At 36.8% G+C, this 21,070-nt stretch overlaps 1 protein-coding gene across 2 annotated transcripts in view; it reads left to right on the forward strand.

Moving 5' to 3' along the window:
* JAM2 (junctional adhesion molecule 2) overlaps nucleotides 1–21,070 on the forward strand; it is a 52,553-nt gene that overhangs the window by 19,565 nt on the left and 11,918 nt on the right. For both annotated transcript variants that reach the window (XM_081302877.1, XM_081302876.1), the window contains exons 2-5: nucleotides 8,852–8,917; nucleotides 14,856–14,963; nucleotides 17,062–17,214; nucleotides 19,137–19,339. In XM_081302877.1, coding sequence (XP_081159003.1) covers nucleotides 8,852–8,917; nucleotides 14,856–14,963; nucleotides 17,062–17,214; nucleotides 19,137–19,339 — 530 coding nt within the window. The remainder of the gene's footprint in view (nucleotides 1–8,851; nucleotides 8,918–14,855; nucleotides 14,964–17,061; nucleotides 17,215–19,136; nucleotides 19,340–21,070) is intronic.

Genomic DNA, 21,070 nt, shown 5'->3' on the forward strand with positions numbered 1-21,070 from the left:
ATAAGTGTTTTAGAGGTTAAATTATGAGACCATGGTCCCCAGAGACCATGTTCTTTATCTAAGCCTGGTGTGTGGTCAAATCTGGGAAGCTGAATACACACATTAATAAGGAGAAGGCTAGGGTTGGGGGTGTAAATCAGTGGAAGAACACTTGCCTAGAAGGAAATCCCCTACACTACAAAAGATAAATAAAATAAAAAATAAGGAAAGGTCCATGATTATTTGCAGACCATGATTATTTGATCAGTAGCACTCTGTGTATGAAAAAAATAGCAAAAAAAATCTTATTTTTGAACATTTTGCAAAATGGGCACACATTTCTGGTCCTTCCATCCCACTGCTAGGGCCTTGGGCAATCCCAAGTTTGGTCCCCAAAGCTTAAGCTTCATTAACGTCACGGTCCATTTGTCCCTTTTATGTGCCTGTTCATTACATTTTATAAATATTCTATTTCAGAAAAAGATTGAAAACATTAGCAATGCTATCTGTCTTTGAAAAACGCAAAGATAAATCTCATTTGCAAGTTATGAAGTTAATAAATTGGTGATAGCAGAGAAACCTTTTGACACTTTAATGCTAATTCTCACAAAACATAATTTGTATTCATAACTGCTTCCAAAAAATGAAAACATTTGAAACATTAAACGGTTGCAAATGATTTCTGAAATTCACTCAGTAAAACAGAAGCAAAACCTCCAAGATATAAAGAGATTTTTTATAACAATACTAAGTAACTGTGTGGGAGGGTAGAGACAGTTTAGGAGATGGTAGTTATTGTCTCATATGTGCACTTAAGGGATTTTAAAAATGTCAAATAACTGTGGGATAACCCTTTCCCTATTCCCTGGCCCAAGTAGCACCTAAGTAATCTATGTGAGTCTGCTTTTAGGACATTTTGTACAGAGATTACCAGATACAGAATTTCAAACCAGAATTGATGATGCAGATTCTGGTTCTGAAGTCTGGTTTGGAAACTCAGGTTTAGGCAATTTTCTCAGAGCTGATCAAACTCTACAGAAGTGATATGCGATACCAAATTCCAAAAACAACTTATTTGCAACTGTATTAGTGAATTCATTTCTACTGAGAAATATAATTACCAAATGCTGATGACATTCTGGACTTTTAATCTTTAAAAACCAAAGTAGGTATCAGGCAATTACAATTTCATATTAAAAGGCAATGAATAATTTTAATCAATAAAACTCTTAAAGCTCCATGCACCATCTCTCCTACAGAAGTGCACCTGTGACACTTTTCAGACCACCTATGCCATTGGTGCAAAGACACTCGGGCTTGTTATTCTTACCTCTTTGCCATCACACCCTATGTCTGTTCTGATATCTGACCTCTTTAGTGATTCCCTATTTTACACTAATAAAATTACAGGGCCATTCTTTCCTGGCACCTTAATCTTAACAGAGAACCAGTTAGGACATGGAATGATCAACAATTGTAGCTTCTATTGAGTATATGATTCCTATCAGTATAAATTTCTTTTTCTTTTTTCTTTTTTTTTTTTTTTTTTTTTAGTATCAGGGATTGAACTCAGAGGCATTCAACCACTGAGCCACATCCCCAGCCCTATTTTGTATTTTATTTAGAGACAGTGTCTTACTAGTTGCTTAGCACCTCATCGTTGCTGAGATTGGCTTTGAACAGTCGTTCCTCCTGCCTCAGCCTCCCGAGCCTCTGGGGTTACAGGGGTTACAGGTGTGTGCCAACACACCTGGCTTCACTATCACTTTTGAAAGATGACATTTCTTCATCTTGTCTTGAGAGTCTATTGGATTTCACTGCTGCCATCCAACAAATATCTATAGATGACATCACTGGTGAACAAATTGTGGTTGGCTGAGATTGTCATTTGTTAAATATCATGAGGAAATTCACAGAATTATAAAATAATTTCCATCATGTCCTGGCGGGTAACACCTGGTAAGAAATTCACAATGACTAAAACATTTGAAGAGATGCCAAGAAACACTTCTTTGAAAATTTGTAGAATTTATTTTACTTTGAGAAATTAACTTATTTATTGCATCTCTTCTAATAGCAAGCACCTAAAATTTTAATCATACAGTTCCTCAAGGCAATGGAATGCCCTATTGAATTTACCAAAGCATATAACTTACATAAAAACAGCTGTGTACTCTACTCTGAAACATCAGTAGTCCCATTTATACTCAGTTGTTAAAGACCAGGAAAAGGGGAATGCATACAACTTCATGAAGTAGATGACAAAATTCATGGTTTGTTCAATTTAGCTTGTTCACCATAAATATCCATGAATACTCTCTTTGTTAAATGATAATTTTTAATATACTCCTTGAATATCTTTACAACCCTAAAGCTTGAAAATGGACGTGAAGCCATTCACAGCATTTGTTGTATTTGTTTCTACTTCTTCACCTCACCTTGAGGTTTGAGAGATTCAAAAGACCAAAGAGGCCAACTAACTAAATGCACATCTTAGCCTCCTTGCTTTCTAAATTGTTGCAAGTTTAAGGAGCTTATTTCACTGCTTTCAACTGTCACATCTGTCAACAAAGATATAAACACAGTGGAGTTATATCTTACTTAGATGTTAGGTTCTTAAAGGGAAGTTTTATTCATAGTCAAAAATCACCCTTAAATTCTTTAGGTCTTCATTAACTTACCAGGACATCACCACAAGTCATTAGTTATAAAGCCAAGAGCCTTTTTTCTTTCTCTTAGCACTTTCGCTTGGATTCCCTTTCTCTGAAAATAGAATGTGGATGACTCATGAAGAGGAAGGGCCAGAATGTTTCCTTTGAGAGACTAGAAGGTTATTCTGTCTGTGTTTCTGTCTCTTTTCCCCTTTTTCTTTCTTCTGTATTCCCTAGATCTAGAATGGATTGTGAGATAGACGAGTATATTATCTAATTTCTAATTCCTACTTGATTGGATTACTTTCTATCCATACAAATTAGCCATAATAAATTCTGCGTGATATTATTTTGCTAACCCTGTGCAACTATTTATATTCATTAGTATAATAAATGTATATTAATAATGTACTAATGTATATTTAATGTGAATTGTACTAATCCATATGGCTGTTAACTTTTGTTTTTTTAAACTTATGAAATAATTTATGTCCTTAGTTTTATAACTTGACTTTATAGGTGATGCTGTCTGTACTGTACTTGTAAAATAAAAGACCTCTATAGCACTTCAATTTTTCGCAATCATGTTTTCAATTAAAAGTGTTGCCTTAAGCAATATTTGTATAGTAATTTAAAAGTTATTGTAGTGTAAAGTAAGTATTTATTCTTAGCTAAATCAGATTATCTTAGATGAAAAATAGAAAATGTAAGAATTTTTATTCTTAAAGGCGGGGGGGGGGGGGGGGGACGACACAAAGGGTTTCATTTGACCAGGAATTATTTGACTTGGAGTGGTTAGCAGTTAAGGACATAATCATCTTTAACTTTAGTTTGTGAACTTCTGCCAGTGACTTTGGAACACATCCATTACTATTAAAGAGGTTTTTGTAGCTAACTTTAAAACAATCACTGACCTCAACCATTGAGCTCACATCATGATTTTTGTTGTTGTTGTTTATTTTCATATTTATTTATTCTAGAAAAGTAAAGAAAAAAATTGGTTCAAGAAGGCATCTCCAAACAGATTATTCCTAACATCTGTTGGTGACATATTTATATACAATCCAATATTTTATTTTCATAAGTTTTTAGATACAAGTTTTAAAAAGTAAACTTCAAGGCTCAGAAAGCCTATAAAAAAGTAGAAATCTTATAAAGCATGTTTTTAATTTTAAGGTTCACAACTTCATGTTTAAATAAGTTCAACATAAGTGATCTTATATGTTACATATTTTTACAAGCAAACCTTAAAGTAAGTAGATTAGAGATAGCAAGGTCACCAGAAGAAGATGCTTAAAAACCACAGAAATAAATATTCAGATACCAAGAAATACTACCCATTTATTGATTTATTTACACTAATCCCCTAGGGGCTGGGGTTGTAGCTCAGTTGCCTAGCATGCTTGATGTCTTGGGTTCAATCCCCAGCAATGCAAAACAAACAAGCAAGCAAGCAGCAACAACAGCAACAAAAAAACCTAATTCTCCTCACTAATGGTTGTATATCTAAGAAATGAAATCATTATGTCAAAGAGACATCTGCATTCCTATTAATTGCAGCACTATTAACAACAGCCAAGAAATAGAAACAACCTATGAATAAGTAAAGAAAATGTGGCACATATATATCTTGGAATTCCATTCAGCTATAAAAAAAATGAAATCCTGTCATTGACAACAGCATGGATCGATCATTATGTTAAGGTGATATAAGCCAGGCATAGAAAGACAAGTACCATGTGTATCACTCACATGTAGAATCTGATGGAAATTAAGAGTTGATCTCACAGAAGTTGAGAATAGGATGGTGGTTCCCAGGGCTGGAGGGAGTCCAGGGATGAGAGGGATGGGAAGAGGTTGATCAATGGGTGCCTAGTAAGTTAGAAAAGAGGAGGAAGTTCTGGTGAGCTGTTGCACAGCAGGGTGGCTATAGATAACAATAATGTACTGTACATTATAAAAAGCCAGAAGAAAGAATTTTAAGAGTTTTTCACTACAAACAATTATACATGTTTGAGAAAACCTATTTTTAACCTGATTCAGAAATATACAATGTATACATATACAGAACATTGCATGGTACCCTCTTAATATGTACTTTTTTAAAGTGTTTGTTAAAATAAGTGTATACCTGAAACAAAAAATCCAATTTCTATTATAATTTTTTGCCTTCATAGCTTCATGTATTCAATTTTTTTTTTTTTAGTTAGTGTCTGGGACATATATTTTTTCTGTTCAAATATATGCATGTAAAATTTATGAAGGAAAAATTAATTTCCTAAAATCACATTTGATGTTATTTTTCACAGGATTTTTAATGAGTTTTGAAAATTTAAAAAATATTTCTCAAAAGAAGCTTTAACAAGTAGAAAACTGGAAGTGAGAAAGAGGGAAAAGATTCACTTTCTCATTGATTCCTGGAACACAGCTCCTAAATCTTCTAATCTCACATTTTACTAAAGTTTGCCTCACATGAAGGAAAGCCAAAGTCTGCTGAAGAAAATAAACATTCTCAGTAAGCAGTGTGGTGTTTGGAAAGTTCAAAGACATGACCATGTGGAGGGAACAAAGATTAACTTTTCCTATTTTTGCCTAGATTTCCCCTCAACTGGGGAATATGAGTCTTCATTGTTTTGTCTAAAAAGTGTACTAAAATACTTCAAAAATCACAAGAATAGTCACTCATAATGAGAGCATTTTTGAAGGCACCAATTCAAAAGGGAAAAGAAGATTTTTCAAAGTGTCTTTTGAATGTTTCACAGAAAAATGGTTTGGAATCGTAATCACTGTCAAAAATATCCAAAGATTTAAGTAGTAAATGTAGGATAATACAACAAGGACGTTGAAGTTCCTGCCTTTTCCTCAACCACTTAGGAGAATTCTGGATGACCACCTCTGTTTGGAAGATCCAGACTCTGCCTTTGGACTCTATGAAATAAAATTTGGGGAGGAGAGGAAAACGTTGGGGAAAAAAAGTATTGGGGAGGCATATGGAAGGAGGTTTCAGAGGAATGTGAAAAGAGAAAATGCACGGCATGTGACTGAATTGTATGGAAAAGTGGGAAAATGGAGATCTGAAAAGATTGTGTGGACTCCTTTCATGGTTCTTAAAACTACAGAAACAAAAGAGTTATTTTGAATTGTTCCTTGGTGGCTCTGACACCTCTACAAGACCAAATCACATCACCCCACTCATTGTTTTATATAGATATGTTTGCAGCTGTCAATAAAAGGGATCAGTTGCATCCCACATTTTTCACATCAACACCAGGGTTATTTCCCTAATGAAGATGTTTACAATTTAGAGATACAAACTCTGACTAGTTAGACAGGGAAGCTAGACGTTCAAGTCCTGCAGACTTCTGAGAGTTTTAATGTGCAATTAGATTTTTTTTTTCTGTGCAGTCTTTTAAGGTAGAAAGAAAGGAATAAAAGAAAACTTCCCTAGCACAGCATGTGTTCCTTAGGAGTATAAAGCCTAATTTACACGTTAATGTACATATAGATGAATAAGTCAAAGAAAAGATGCTTTCTCTGTTAGTCAGCTTTTCTTCATTGTGACCAAACTCTCTGACAAGAACAATATAGAGGAGAAAAAGTTTATTTTGGTTCATGGTTCCAGAGATTCAGTCCACGGTTGGCCAAGTCTATATTGCCCAAGGCTGGAGGGGAAGCAGAACATTATGGTGGAAGAGTGTGGTGGAGGGGAAGCTGCTCTGTCATGGTGGCCAAGAAGCAGAGAGAGAAAGAGGAGGAGGAGGAAGAGGAGGAGGAGGAGGAAGAGGAGGAAGAGGAGGAGGAGGAGGAGGAAGAGAAGGAGAAGGAGAAAGAGGAGGAAGAGGAGGAGGAGGAGGAGGAGGAGGAGGAGGAGGAGGGAGAGGAGGAGGGAAGGAGTGAGGAACTACAGGGAAGATGAACATTTGCAGGACATGCTCCCAGTGACCCACCTTTTCCATCCATGTCTCACCTTCCTATAGTTACCACTCATTGATTAGGTCACAGCTCTTGCAATCTAATCATTTCACCTTTGAATATCCCTGAAATAACACAGGAGCTCTTAGGGGACACCTCACATCCAAACCATAACACCATTTAGTATGAAAGATATTTTTTCTCCTTCCCAGAAGTATAATAATTTATCTTTCATAGTTGTGAAATTCTGATTTCATAGGAACTTTCAAAATCTTTTTTTTTTAAGAGAGAGTGAGAGAGGAGAGTGAGAGAGAGAGAGTGAGAGAGAATTTTTTAATATTTATTTTTTTTTAGTTCTCGGAGGACACAACATCTTTGTTGGTATGTGGTTCTGAGGATCGAACCCGGGCCGCACGCATGCCAGGCGAGCGTGCTACCACTTGAGCCACATCTCCAGCCCCTCAAAATCTTTGAACTCATAGTTCTTTGCTGTCCTTTAGTATATTGGCTTATTTCTATGACTGGTTCTTCAAACCAGCCTAACTAAGCTCAGAACAGTGATTCTTAGCCAATGTGTACAGACATTTTTAGTCGTCATGATTTGGAGATGGTTGGTGCTTCTAGCATTGCGTGGGGAGAAGCTCAGGATGCTGCACAACATCCTGTAGTGCACAGGACAATCTCTTCCAGCAAGGGATGATCCAACCTCAAAGGTCAATGGTATCAATATTGAGAAACCCTGCTTCAGAGCCTCCCCTCTGGGAATCCTTTGGTGTCTGGCTTCCCTAGTCACAGCCTCTTATCTTCCACCTGTGTTGTGCTTCAGAGCGAGTCCTTTGCCTTTGTTATAACCAATTTCCCAGTCTTTCCTTCCTCCGTTAGACCAATATATCTTTCCACGTGGCATCTTTGTTAATTGGCAGTTCTTGTTCATAGTTCAGCTTGGGAGAAACAGGGTATAGTACAGGTATAATAAAGTAATTAACCATGTGGGTTGTGGGTGCAGACAGGCTGAGTTCAAACTCCAGCTCCACCATGTACTACTCATAGAGTCTTGATTAAGTTTCTTATTCTCTCTGTGCTTCAGTTTTCACACTTGGGAAAAAAAATGTGGATGAAAATGGTACCCAGCCGCAGATAATTCTTGTGAGAACTAAGTGAATTAATACTTGTAAAGTGCTTGGGATGTTGCCTGACATCTAAGTACTTAATAAAAAATGTTGCTATTATTTTTCTTTCTCAACAGTCTGCCAACATTCACGTTCTCCAACTCACTTCCTCCTCTCTACTCCAAGTCTGTGGAGAAGATATATTTCAGTCACAATGGTTTCTTGTAAATGTTTTGCATGATCTATGTTTTTTTTTTTTTTTTACATTTCTTTCAAGGTCAGGGTTTTAATGTGGCAAGGCAAGAAGTGCCCTGTTTTTCTCTCTCTGGTTTTGGCTATCTGTATCCCTTCCTTGGGGCAAAGAGCAGTTACAAAGGTGGGAGTGAGCAAAGAGAAAAAGGACAATTTTTCAAAACATTATCCTGATTGATGCACAATTCTCAGTCCATAGGTGGAAACTTAGAGTGAATGGATGAGAGGGTGGAGGTATCATGGGCAGTGCCTAAGATTCTGGCCAGAGTGACCATGTGGATTGTGATGCCTCTCACTATAATGAGGTAACCACCGCTCTGAACTTAGGCTTGTTTGAAGAACCTTAGAGTAACCAGTTTTAGAAATAACATTTGGGCTTAAACTGATGAGTTCATCTTTTGCTCACAAGTTTGTGGAAATGGAGATACAGATGTCCAGCAGAAACATGGCAGGAGGGACTCCATGGGAAAAGAGATTGGAGTTGGAGATATGGATGTAGGTATTAATGGTAGAGTCAATGAGAGGATGTAAGATTATATATAAAGGGGATTGTTGAGTCAGAAAAGTGGTTTCTAGATGGATGGATGAATGGATGGGTGGGTGGATGAATGGATGGGTGGGTGGACATAGGCTGCATATTAAGATAAATTAAGGACATAAAGACATGAGCTCTTGTTTTCAGTGGGGCTGGTAAGAATGGCTTGTATGTGGAGGGGTGCGAATACATTCATAGGTTTAGCTTTGGGAAATGCTTGAAGTCCAAAACCATAATAAAATGGAAGTGACATGTATAGCTTGATTTTTCTATTTTGATATTTTAAAACCTATATATTATGTATAAATCTATCCCCCAATCTAGGTCATTGTTCTTAAAGTGGTATTTCCTTTAAACATTTGAAAACTAATTTTTATACTATTTTAATTATCTTATCTGTTCTAACTTTTCAGATCATAAGGCCTATGGATTATCTGCCCCCAAAGACCATCAAGTTGTCACAGCTATAGAGTACCAAGGTATGGTATTTACCAATTCTTACAGGCTGTAATGTTTAAATGACTCATGAGGGTAACAGGTGATATTATTTTTATATTTGTTGGCATATTCTCTTTCACCCCACACTAATTCTTTTGCCTGAAATATTCCATGCATTTCCACATTTATAACACTTTCTCTACCTCCTCAGTAAAAATTCTGAATCATCAATAAAGGCCAGATGTACATAGAAGGTCTCCTATAACATAAATTATCTGTGACAAAATCTATTTTGCAAAACAGAGAGAGAGATCTTAAGAAAAATTTTAACCAGTTGAAGAAGGTTAATGGAAGTTAACACCCCAACTAAGTATTTAAGATGACATTAATGTATTCTATTTTGAAGTGCCATTTTCTTATTTATAAATTCGGGGATTAGTATGTATTTTGTTACAGTAAAAAAATACTTGAAGAACCAATAATTACCCCCAAATAGTATATAGAGGCTTTTATAAGTGTACTTCAAATATCGACCATCCTTTTTTTTTTTGACCTTAGGACACAATGAATAATACAAAGAAACCAGAATAACTAGTCTTTCTTAAATGCAATGTTTGTTTATGTCAGAGATTGTAAACACTTAAGACACAGGTCCCAAACACCTACTCTCTTGTCTTCAGGAATGTTTTCTTCCTGAAGTTGGAGACAGTTTAAAGGAAGGGGTCAAAGATGAGAGAAGAGACCTGGAACACAAGTTAGTATTTACGTGGTGCTTACAGTAGTGTCTAACACACATGTTATACGTGCTTGACAAGTAAAAAAAATGTTATAAAAACTAGTCCATTATTCAAAAACAACAAACCACTTAGTAACAAGTCACTTAAATAATTTTTAGGCTAATTAAGTCCTTTTAATTCCAATGTTTTACATGACTAAGCTAATAAGACACCCTTTATTGTGAGTTAGTTTTAAGTAAGGAGAAGTGGAAAGAGGAAATTAATGGTTGGAAGTAACTTGGACTCTGGAGTACTTGCAGAAAGATAAATAGGTTGAGTAAGATGCCAAAAAGCAGCCTGGAATGGCCAAAAGAGGGAGCACAGTGAGAGAGGAAAAATGGAGCAGCATGTCCCTCAGGGACAAAGGAAGTGAAGTTCATTTCTGCTATTTCTCACTTTCCTGGGTCCAGCTGGACGCAGTGGCTGTACTTCCCTACCCTCAGGCCCGATGCCCTAATATCTGAATTAGGACGTCAAAGTTACAGTCTTTAATCATCATTACTTTAAAAAAAAAATCATTGCAGCAAAACTCACATAACAAAATCCATCCTTTTTTAAAAAAATGTTTTAGTTGTAATTGGACACAATACCTTTGTTTTACTTATTTATTTTTATGTGGTGCTGAGGATCAAACCCAGCATCTCGCACATGCTAGGCGAGCACTCTACTGCTAAGCCACAACCCCAGCCCCTAAAATTCATCTTTTTAAAATGAACAATTCAGAAGCCTTTGTATATTCACATTGCTGTGCAGTGCCCCCTCTACCTAGTTCCAGAACATTTCCAACACTCCAAAATGAAATCCTGTGCCCATTTACATTACTTTTTAATGCATGCTTTATTTTAATATAGAAAATCCTTCCATAATTTATTGCAATCAAATGTTAGTCTCAGGGCTGTGGGTGTAAGTGGTAGAGCACATGCTTAGCAGGGCGAGGCCCTGGGTTCAACCCCCAGCACCAAAAGAAAAAAAAAGTTACTCTCACTCCAAAATAAATATCTTCTATTTTCTTGTTTCACCTCTGCTCCTTCTAATTAAGAATTGCATTTCAATTCTATTTTATATGTGCTCTGATTATTCCAATTTGGCTCTCAATAATGCAAAAATAAATTCCTATTTTCTTTCACCTTTTATGATATTTTATGCAGTGACTTAATTTTACTTAAGATCTGTAATATTTGGTGGTTTGTATGTTTGTATATGTGTCCTACCCATTTTGTTCAGAGTTTTTCTAATCTCTTATTTTTCTAATGTCAAAAGTATGAATTAATTCTTTCTTTTAGTGTAACTATTCTGTATCACTTTCCAGGGCAATACCAAAAGCAGAAAGAACCCGAAACCAGGGCAGATCTGTCAGGCTTATAAATTATGTGAGTGGACTTCTATAGAGGGGATCCAATTCTGAAGCATGTCTTCCCAGAAGTAATTTCTGCTAATTTTTCAGAACTACTCTAGTAGTATCAATTCTTTTTGTGCTATGTAGAATTTGATATATTTTTTTAACATGACCACAGAGAATAGACTCAAAAGGTAGCAATAAATAATCTTAGAAAAAATAAAATTCATAATGATTCTTACTCCTATAAGTAATTATTTTGCTAATTTTTTTAATAAACATTTATCTTGGGCTGGGGTTGTGGCTCAGTGGTAGCGTCCTCGCCTAGCATGCATGAGGCACTGGGTTCAAACCTCAGCACCACATAAAAATAAAGACAATAAAGTCCATCAACAATAAAAAATATTAAATAAATAAATAAAATAAACATTTAACTTTTCTTCATCTAAATGAAACAGTAGTTTTGGCAATGAAATAAGCACCTTGATTAAGACACTTGGCACATTTTTCTGTTTTAATATGTCTTGTATTGAAAAGTGTGATTTATGTTGACATTGTTTTCTTTGCCATCCAAAACAGAGATAACATTTTAGTTCAAATCTGAGAGATTTGTGATGATATAACATGTGGGTTTCTATCATGTCAAGCTTGCAAGTACATTTAAAGAGAACATCCCCATGTGTGAAAATAATAATGACCATTTATGTACCACATACTATATATAATACACCATGTACACCCAGTATATAACTTCATTATCTCATTTAATCTTTACAACTCTGTGAGATGAGTACTAATATTTTTATTTATTTTATAGTTTTAGAACATTATTTTATAATGTTCCAAAAAAAATAAGTAATTTTCTCATCATATATCCAGTATAGGGCAAAGGTTTAATTCCAAAACCTGTGCTATAAAGTACTATATTTTTATGTGACAATAACCCTAAAGCAGAATATCAAAAATTGTCCTGGCCTTGAGTGTTGACTGTTGGCTAAAGAGAGAAAGGAGATTCCATGAGAATTAGCTTTTAGATTCATTTGTATTCATATTCTAGAGTTGCCATGAGAAAATACCATAACCCAGGTGACTTAAAATAACAGAAACATATTTCCTCTAGGTTCTAGAGGCTAGAAATTCAAAATCAAGGTATTGGCATGGCACCCTAGGGTATAGGCCCTGGTTGTTCCCTGGGCCTACCACAATACATATCCGTCCATCTTCTATATCATTGATCAGATGTCACCTTGTAAAAGAGGTAAACTTAACTACTCTTTTTTTTTTTTTTGGAAAGGGGGAGAGAGAGAGAGAATTTATTTATTTATTTATTTTAGTTCTCGGTGGACACAACATCTTTGTTGGTATGTGGTGCTGAGGATCGAACCTGGGCCGCACGCATGCCAGGCGAGCGCGCTTCCTCTTGAGCCACATCCCCAGCCCTTGACTACTCTTTTTAAAAACTGCATCCTTGTCCTTGGCACTCCCAAACTTCCCCAACTCTGCTGTACTCTCTTTTTCCTACAGCCCCTCATCACCATCCAACATGCAATAGAATTCACTTGTATAATGTTGCTTTTTTCTGCCTGACTTCTTCTGCTAGGTTGTAAGATCCCAAAGGACAGGGAATCATTGCTCTGTTCACTGATAGAACTCAAAAAGCAATGCTGAGCACATAGTAAGTACTCAACATATTTTGGGCAAATTGCATAGACCTGTTTTCTACATTTTATACAGTCCATGAGAGAGGCTGGAATGAAGTCACTGGACTTAGGAAAATCATTGGTGACATTTTCCAACATAATTTCCTTAGAGGTTTTCCCACAGAGCACTGAGAACATAGAAGGATATGAATTAGGAAGAATTCATCAAAATGCATGTTTTTGTTTTGTTTTTGTGTGTGTGTGTATGTATGTATGTTTGTATGTTTAGTTAAATATAGGAAACAACATGATTGAGTACAACATGATTCCTAAGACATGGGAATAAGACAGTAGAATAGACAAAAAAAAAAAAAAAATGAGTGTGGGTGTGTGTTTAATTGCTGGAAAACTCAACAAAATACGGGAAGGAAACCTATCTAAAACTCAAGACTCCGGAAGGTCACCGCCCAGTCTCCTTAATCAACAGAGCAAGAGCTGTGTTTCCTCCGACAGGTCCCTCAGCACACGTTTTGTCTTTGTAGCACAGTTGTAAACACCTCTATAAAATCACATCTCTTTGTGATGTAAAATGTGTTTTAGAAACTTTAGGCATCCTTGAAAACAACTTTCGGTTCTTTTCTTCCTTGTCTTTCTTTTCTCTGCCCTATTTTCTATTTCCTTCTATTTTACTTCTATATTTCTGGCAATGAATATAACTTAAAAAAAATGGAACTACATATAACAGAAAGAAAAAAAATCATCATTATATCACACAGAAATCACTACTGGGTTATAATTTTTATATATATGCTTATAGGCTTTTTGTCCATATCTATGTGTATAATTTTGAATAAAACTTGAGTTAATATCTTTAATGACATTAGATTTGTTTAGCATCAAACTCTGAGACACAGAAAGGATTTTAACCTTTTTTCTTCTAATCAGAGATACTGTGTTTTTAATTTGCCTTGTGGGAGAAAAAACTCCCAGAAATATGAAGTTGGAATTCTAGAAGCTTGGTTGGAACATGCTTGAAAGATGTAACTGGAGGTTTCTTTTTTGGCAAGCTGAAACAGTGTGCAGACCAGCACTCGGTTTCCCTGCTCTCAATCATCTCGTTTGGACAGTCAAAGGAGTTGGCTCCTTCAGAAGTTCCAGGAATTGCTTAAAGATGCAACTGCAGTAAATTTCCTGTAATGAAGTCAATTTAACAACACTGGAGTAGTTACACTTGATGCCAAGATCAAGTCTTTTAATAGTTTATCTGAATTGAGGCAGGGTTACAGGCAGCCATTTAGGGGAAAGAATAAACAATTTATTAGAGGGCCATTTGGGTTCATATTAATGTAATTTGTAAGGCATATCCACACAAGGGATCTGATTGAGACTGTGGCTGTAACAGTGGTCCACTTTATGCTTTGAATAAGAGCCCTTGCTGCTCTGTCCCTGTGACTTATTTTTAAAATGGACATGTTTCTTCCTCTGGGATAGGAATCCCCTGTGTTTCTCCTTTGCTAGTAAAGCAATATAACTTGGTTTTCCTTTTTCTCAAAACCGCGTCCTCATTGTTGGATTGGCATCAGGGACAAGGTCCTAGCTTTCAGTAACAGCCAATTGGGAGGAACTTCTTTGCGTTTCCCCAATGCAGCCTGGGCTGGACTAAGTGCCTTTCTTAGGCACTAGATGGCGGCGTGCTCTTTCCAAACCCAAAATCTGATACTCATCCCCTTTGGACTGAAATGCCTTTACCTTGTTTGCCTCTTCTGCCAGACTGTAGACTCCTCAAAGACTGAAACTGGGGATAAGTTGATGAATAATTAATCAGAGCTGCTGTTTGTTAAGTGCTTACTATGTTTGGGTCTGTGTGCTTTGCATATATTATTTCACTTGAAAATTCACAACTCTATAAGGTACTGTCTCATTTTACTGATGGAAACTCAGGCTCAATAACTAGGAAAAGCAGAATAGTGTCAAACAGTATTGTGAAAGAGTTGTAATGCTTCCAATTTATCTTTGAGCTAAACCAATAGAATACCCATTATTAATGTACTTTTAACTAACTTATTCATGTAACTTATTAATGGGTATCCTATTAATTTAGCTCAAAAAAAGAAAGAATAAATAGAATGTAAAGTCACAATTTAAGAATGCTTAAAAACTGTTAATTAAGTAAAACATAAATTCGCAGGGATAATTAGAAAACCAGTGTTTTTGTTGTTGGTCCTAGAGGTTATTTTAGCCTGCAAAACCCCAAAGAAGACCATTTCTTCCAGATTAGAGTGGAAGAAACTGGGGCGGAGTGTCTCCTTTGTCTACTATCAACAGGCTCTCCAAGGTAAGACGCTGTGGTCTTGATGAGGTCAGAGCAAGATAATGCCAAGTACAGCCCAAATCCTTTAAATTACAAATGAGAACAGGACATGACTGATTACTGAAAATGTGTTTTTGTAAGTGTGAAATGAAACCAACAGTGTCTGAGACCCAAAACACAACAGCTATAAAGGACAGGAAGAGAATTTCAGTGAAGGTGAATTCCAGGGGGTTCCTGGACCCTCCATCTCTCAGCTCAGTCCTAGAGGATACAGAATGCAATTGTTCTTCCTGGCCCAGTAGATTGAAAAGGGAAGAAAAAGTAGTATGGCCCTGAGATGGAGGGATCACTGCTCAGTTAATAATACCCTCACCTTTCCTTGAGTTCCTCTGGAAAGCAAGGCCAGAACTGAGAAGCCTAGGGAGTTTGGACGATGGATGGGTAATTACAACCATTAGCAAGTGCTTTTATTTGTTTTACATTTAGTTCTACTCTGTTCTCCTATTGAATATGTGATGTACTTTTAACTAAAAATGGGATAATAATGCATGAAATGCTATGATGTTAATTTGCTTCAAAAGTATCTAGTGGTAGGCTGGGATATTGCTCAGTTGGTAGAGTGCTTGCCTCGCATGCATAAGGCCCTGGTTGGATCCCCAGCACCACAAGGAAAAAAAAAAGTACCCAGTGGTTAAGGGAAATATGAATTAAGATAGGCCATTCATCCATTACAGTTAAAGCTGAGGCATGAGTACACTGAGGGTCAATTTCCTCTATTCTGTACTTTTGCATATGCTTGAGTTTTTCCAATATAAAAATTGTTAAAGTTGGAAATACAATTTAACCAGATAATAAACACATTATTATTTTTTAAATGCTATGTATTACTTTAATTTTAAAGAATTAAGTGGAGGGCTGGGGTTCAGCTCAGTGGTAGAGCACTTGAAAAGCATTAGTAAGGTCCTAGGTTTGTTCCCCCAACTCTGAGTTGGGGCTGGGGAAGAAAGGTAAAAAGAAAGGAAGAAAAAAAAAAAAGAAGCAGCAGCAAGTGTGTGCGCGCGCGCGCGCGAGAGAGAGAGAGAGAGAGAGAGAGAGAGAGAGAGAGAGAGAGAGAGAGAGAGAAAATAACTAAGTGGACAAATGTTTAAAGTTTATAGAAATTTTAAAGTATCCCCTCTAGCCAGTTGCAGTTGTGCATACCTGTAATCCCATCTACTCAGAGACTGAAGCATGGAGGACAAAGCAAACACAAAAAGAACTAGAGATATAGTTTAGTGGTAGAGAATTCCTGGATTCAATCCTCAGCATAAATAAATAAATAAATGTCCCCTCTGGTTCCTATCTCTCAAGATAAAAGACTGTAGGTCCCAGAACTTTGGCAGCACAGCTATCTTCACCTGAATTTTCTACAGGTGCCGATTCTGGTAGTTGCATATTACACAAAATCCTATTTTAATTCTTTATACAATTACTATCAAAATCTAATTAAATGAATCCTTTTAACACATTCCCCTCACCTTTTCTTCTCTGGTTCTATCATGTGACCTACCATAGGTATAGTGACTGTTCTGACCAATTAAACCAGGGTCTCCTGTTTGTTTTGAAAACAGGAAAACTTCTGCAAGGGTACTATAAAAGGAATGAGGTCAGTAGGTGTTTGGGTTGAATTCTTTAAAATACAGGAATATCAAATTAATTATTTTTTGAACAATCTAAGAAAATATCCTTCAAAAAAAGGCTTTTTTTTTTTTTTTTTTGTAGTACTACAGATCGAACCCAGGGGTGCTCTACCACTGAGCCACATCCTCAGCTACGTTTTATTATTTGCTTGCTTGTTTTTAATTTTGAGACAGGATCTCACTAAGTTGCCCAGGTTGGGTCTCAAACTTGGGTTCCTCCTGTCTTAGCCTCCTGAGGAGCAGGGACACAAGAGTGTGCCATCATGCCCAGCTAAATAAAGAAATTTAAAGTAACAGCATGCATGTACAATTTTTAAGGTTTAAAAGTGAACTTGCTGGTAGGAAAATGCGTGTTTTAGTTACTGAATGGAGTGATTTAAGGAGGATGTTGCACAGAAAGTTACTTGCATTATTACTAACATTATTGTCTTCATTTTCTGAAGGTGATTTTAAAGATCGAGCTGAGATGATAGATTTCAGTATACGAATCAAAAATGTGACAAGAAGTGATGCTGGGAAATATCGTTGTGAAGTTAGTGCCCCATCAGAGCAAGGCCAAAACCTGGAAGAGGATACAGTCACTCTGGAAGTACTAGGTAATATGCATGTGTGTGTGTGACTCTTGTCACCCACTTCCATCCTCATCCCTCCAGCTCTAGGGGCAATGACACTGGTCCACGAAAATACTAACATTAACTGGGAGTCACAGCCAGTAAAGTTACAGGATCTCAACAAGGTGGTCTGGGCTGTTTTTTCCTAACACCTGTTTGTTTGCTGAAATTTCATTATTATTAACTCATTTATCACAAAACTTCTTTTGGTTTAATAAAGATAATTCCTAAAGTCCTACTCTGTATGTGGGAGCATATTTCCCATGACTTTTTCAATAGCTTTCAGTATTTGTGCTATTTCTGTTACCATCTAAAGTGATATCACATGATATTATGGAAAAGCAATAGAACAAACAAAAAAGTAAATCAAGGGAAGAATTGGAAGTGGTTTAGTAAAGGAACAAAGAGAGCTTTCTCTTCCTAGTTACATAAAGGAAAGCCAGAGATGTAAAGCACAAGAAGGATTCAACAGGCTTTTGCTGCACTGAAAACAAAAGGGACCAAGTGGCAAGGAGTATAGGTGGCCTTAAGAATTGAGTGAGGCCCCCAGCTGATAACTAGCATAGAGGGGGATCTATACCACAAGGAAATAAAATTAACTAACACCAAGAATGAGTTTGGAAATGGATTTTTGTCAGAGCTTCAAGGCAAAAATTCAGCCCATCCAGCACTTTGATTTCAGCATTTTGATAACCTTGAGCAGAACCCAGCCCTGTTACTGGATATCTGATCTATAGAACTATGAACTTAAAAAAAAAAAAGAGTGTTCTTTTGATCTGTTGAGTTTGCAATATTTTGTTACACAGCAGTAGAAAATGAATATACAGACTGAATCTGCTGCAAGGTTTTCTGAATTAAAATTTCTTTCTACTTGCATATCACTAGTATTTCAGGAGGAACCTGAGCAACATTAAAAAAAGGAAAAGGAGTTATTTAATTTCCTTTACTTGGTAGCTTATGCTAACACCAATGATCTATTCCTCTACAAAGCACTGTTATGAGCTAATAATGTGTACCAGTGATTCTCATACTAATCAAACATCCTGGCTATGGAGTTAACCCCATCTGAATCCAAATCCTAGTCCAGACATTTATTTAACTGTGTGACACTTGGGCAATCATTTAACTTCTATTTCCTCATCTATAAAAATCAGGTTGTCAGTGAAGATTAAATAAAATCACATTCATGAAAGGACCTACTACATATTAGCTGCAAAATAAAAGCTAATTTTGTTCCTTTACTAAACCACTTCCAATTCTTCCCTTGATTTACTTTTTTGTTTGTTCTATTGCTTTTCCATAATATCATGTGATATCACTTTAGATGGTAACAGAAATAGCACAAATACTGAAAGCTATTGAAAAAGTCATGGGAAATATGCTCTGAGTGACTTAACAAAATTAAAGTCACCCTGAGCTCTGAGTGACTTAACAAAATTAAAGTTTCCTTCTCACATAAGTAAAGCTTAAATGATTGGGGAAGGGGTGGTGGTGTTGCCAATTACTCTACTTCATGAGTAATTACAGACTCAGCTGAATGTAGGTCTGGCATCTTCAGTACATGGCTTTCCAAGGTTAACATGGATGTTGACAACTGCTTGTTAGTGGGATGGGACAAGTTGAGGGAATGAATGGAGAATCATACAGGGAGTTTTTATAGATCAAGCCTGGAAACAACTATATAACTTTTATCCACACTCCATTGCCTTGAACTCATGCATATGACCCCATCTGGCAGCAAAGGGGCTGGCAAATGTGGTCTACTATGTGCCCAAGAAGAAAGGAAATGGATCTGTTAAATAAGTAGCCAGTCTCTATTACAAGTGCTCTGTAAGTACATCTTTACTGGCTATTAAAATCCATATTCAGCTTTTATGTAACCATTACTGTTTGACTTCATTGTTCAGTGGCTCCAGCAGTACCATCCTGTGAAGTACCCACTTCTGCTCTGAGTGGAACTGTGGTAGAGCTACGATGTCAAGATAAGGAAGGGATTCCAGCTCCTGAATATACATGGTTTAAGGATGGTAACCGTTTACTAGGAAATCCAAAACTTGGCTCCCAAAGCAGCAACAGCTCATATACAATGAATACAAAATCTGGAACTCTGGTAAGATCATTTCAAGTATTGGTCTAATAACCACCTGGCATCTGGATAAAAATATTATTAGAACTTAAGATGTTGGAATATGCTAGTCAGCCTTTTGTTTCTGTGACCAGAATATCCAAAAAGAAAAACTTAAAGGAGGAAAAGTTTATTTTGGCTCAGTTTCAGAGGTTGGGTACATGGTTGGTAACTCCATTGCTGTAGGACCAAGGTGAAGCAGAACATCATGGTGGAAGGGCAGCAGTGGAGGAAAGCCACTCAGCTCATGGTATTCAGGAAATGAGGACTGGCGGGGGAGGACAGGCAATGGGAAAATGAACCCTTCAAGGTGTTCCTCTAGCTACCCACCTCCTCTGTCCATGCCCCACCTGCCTCAGGTGAACTACTGAACTACTACCTAGTTAGTCCATTCAAACTAGGATGGACTGTTTAGGTTACAGCTCTCTCAGTCCAGTCACTTCACCTTCTGCATTAACACAGCTACTTTTGGGGAACACCTTATCGCCAAACCATAACATGGAGAATAGAAGACTGATACCATTGCTTGTAAGTGGAGAGAAGAAAGGGTAGCAGGGAAGATGATGATGGTACCTGTACCAAGAAGTGATGGAAAGAACTGCTATGTGAGACGAGAAGACAGTACAGGGAACCGGGAGTTGAGCACACAAGTGGCCTGAGGCAGGCAAATACTGCTTTCTGATGATACACCCAGCAGTTCTTTATAGCTACCTTTCTGGCCTGGAAAGTTACTAAGGGCAGTTGCAATATACAACACTAGGGCAATGAACTAAAGCTCACTTGGGGATACCCTGACCCTGGCACTAACCTTGTAAAAACAGTGACCACAGTTAGCCCGTGGTAGGATGTGTGCATCATTAAAATTTTCCATGACTCTAGCTCATCAGCAGTGTCTCTGTAACTTAGTTATCTATTACTTTGTTTAGTCCCCAGATTTTTTGATTGTTTCCTCCTTGAAAAGATTCTAATTGAAAGATCTTTCTAGGGTTCCTGATGAGAATCTATAAGTAATCCCTTAATGCTCATGACATTTAAAATAAAGAGCATTTTTACTTTTTTGTGTGACTTGATGCTAGTGGTAGGAAAGAAGAAAGGTCATTGAGCCAGGTGAAGTGGCGCACATGATGGTTCAGCTACTCCGGAAGCTGAGGCAGGAGGATTTCATATTCAAGGCCATCTTGGGTACCTGTCTCAAAATAAAATTTAAAAGTCTGGGGATGTAATTCAGTGATAGAGTGCTTCCTAGCTTGTGCACAGCTCTGGGTTTAATCCCCAAGTACCACCAAAAAGAAAAAAAAAAAAGTCAATGAGCTTGAAATATTTTTCCAATCAAAATAATAATATATGTCAATTTTAAAATGTCTAATTTCTAGCAACACAGGATCACTACAAGCACCAATATCAAAACAAAACAAACAAATAAAAAAAAAACAAAAAAAAAACCTTAAAGGAGAGGTAATAATAACAATTTTGTGAATTTTGAAGACAGCATGTAAAGTGTCTTTCATTCCTTCTACCTAGTAGCACACAATAACATTTAAAAACTAGATCTTCTGATACATAAACCAATTTGATGCAGTAGCTAAATAATAAAGTATATCAGTAGATGCCGCCACTGCTTGGAAAAGGCCCTGCTTTGGCCCTTTTAGCAGTCAGCAGGTCCCAGCGATTTTACACTGAGAAACTGGGCAGAAAACCTGTGGTCACACTGTGCTA

Source organism: Spermophilus citellus (genome assembly GCF_964194105.1).
Source record: "Spermophilus citellus genome assembly, chromosome: 7".
Classification (NCBI taxonomy): Eukaryota; Metazoa; Chordata; class Mammalia; order Rodentia; family Sciuridae; genus Spermophilus; species Spermophilus citellus.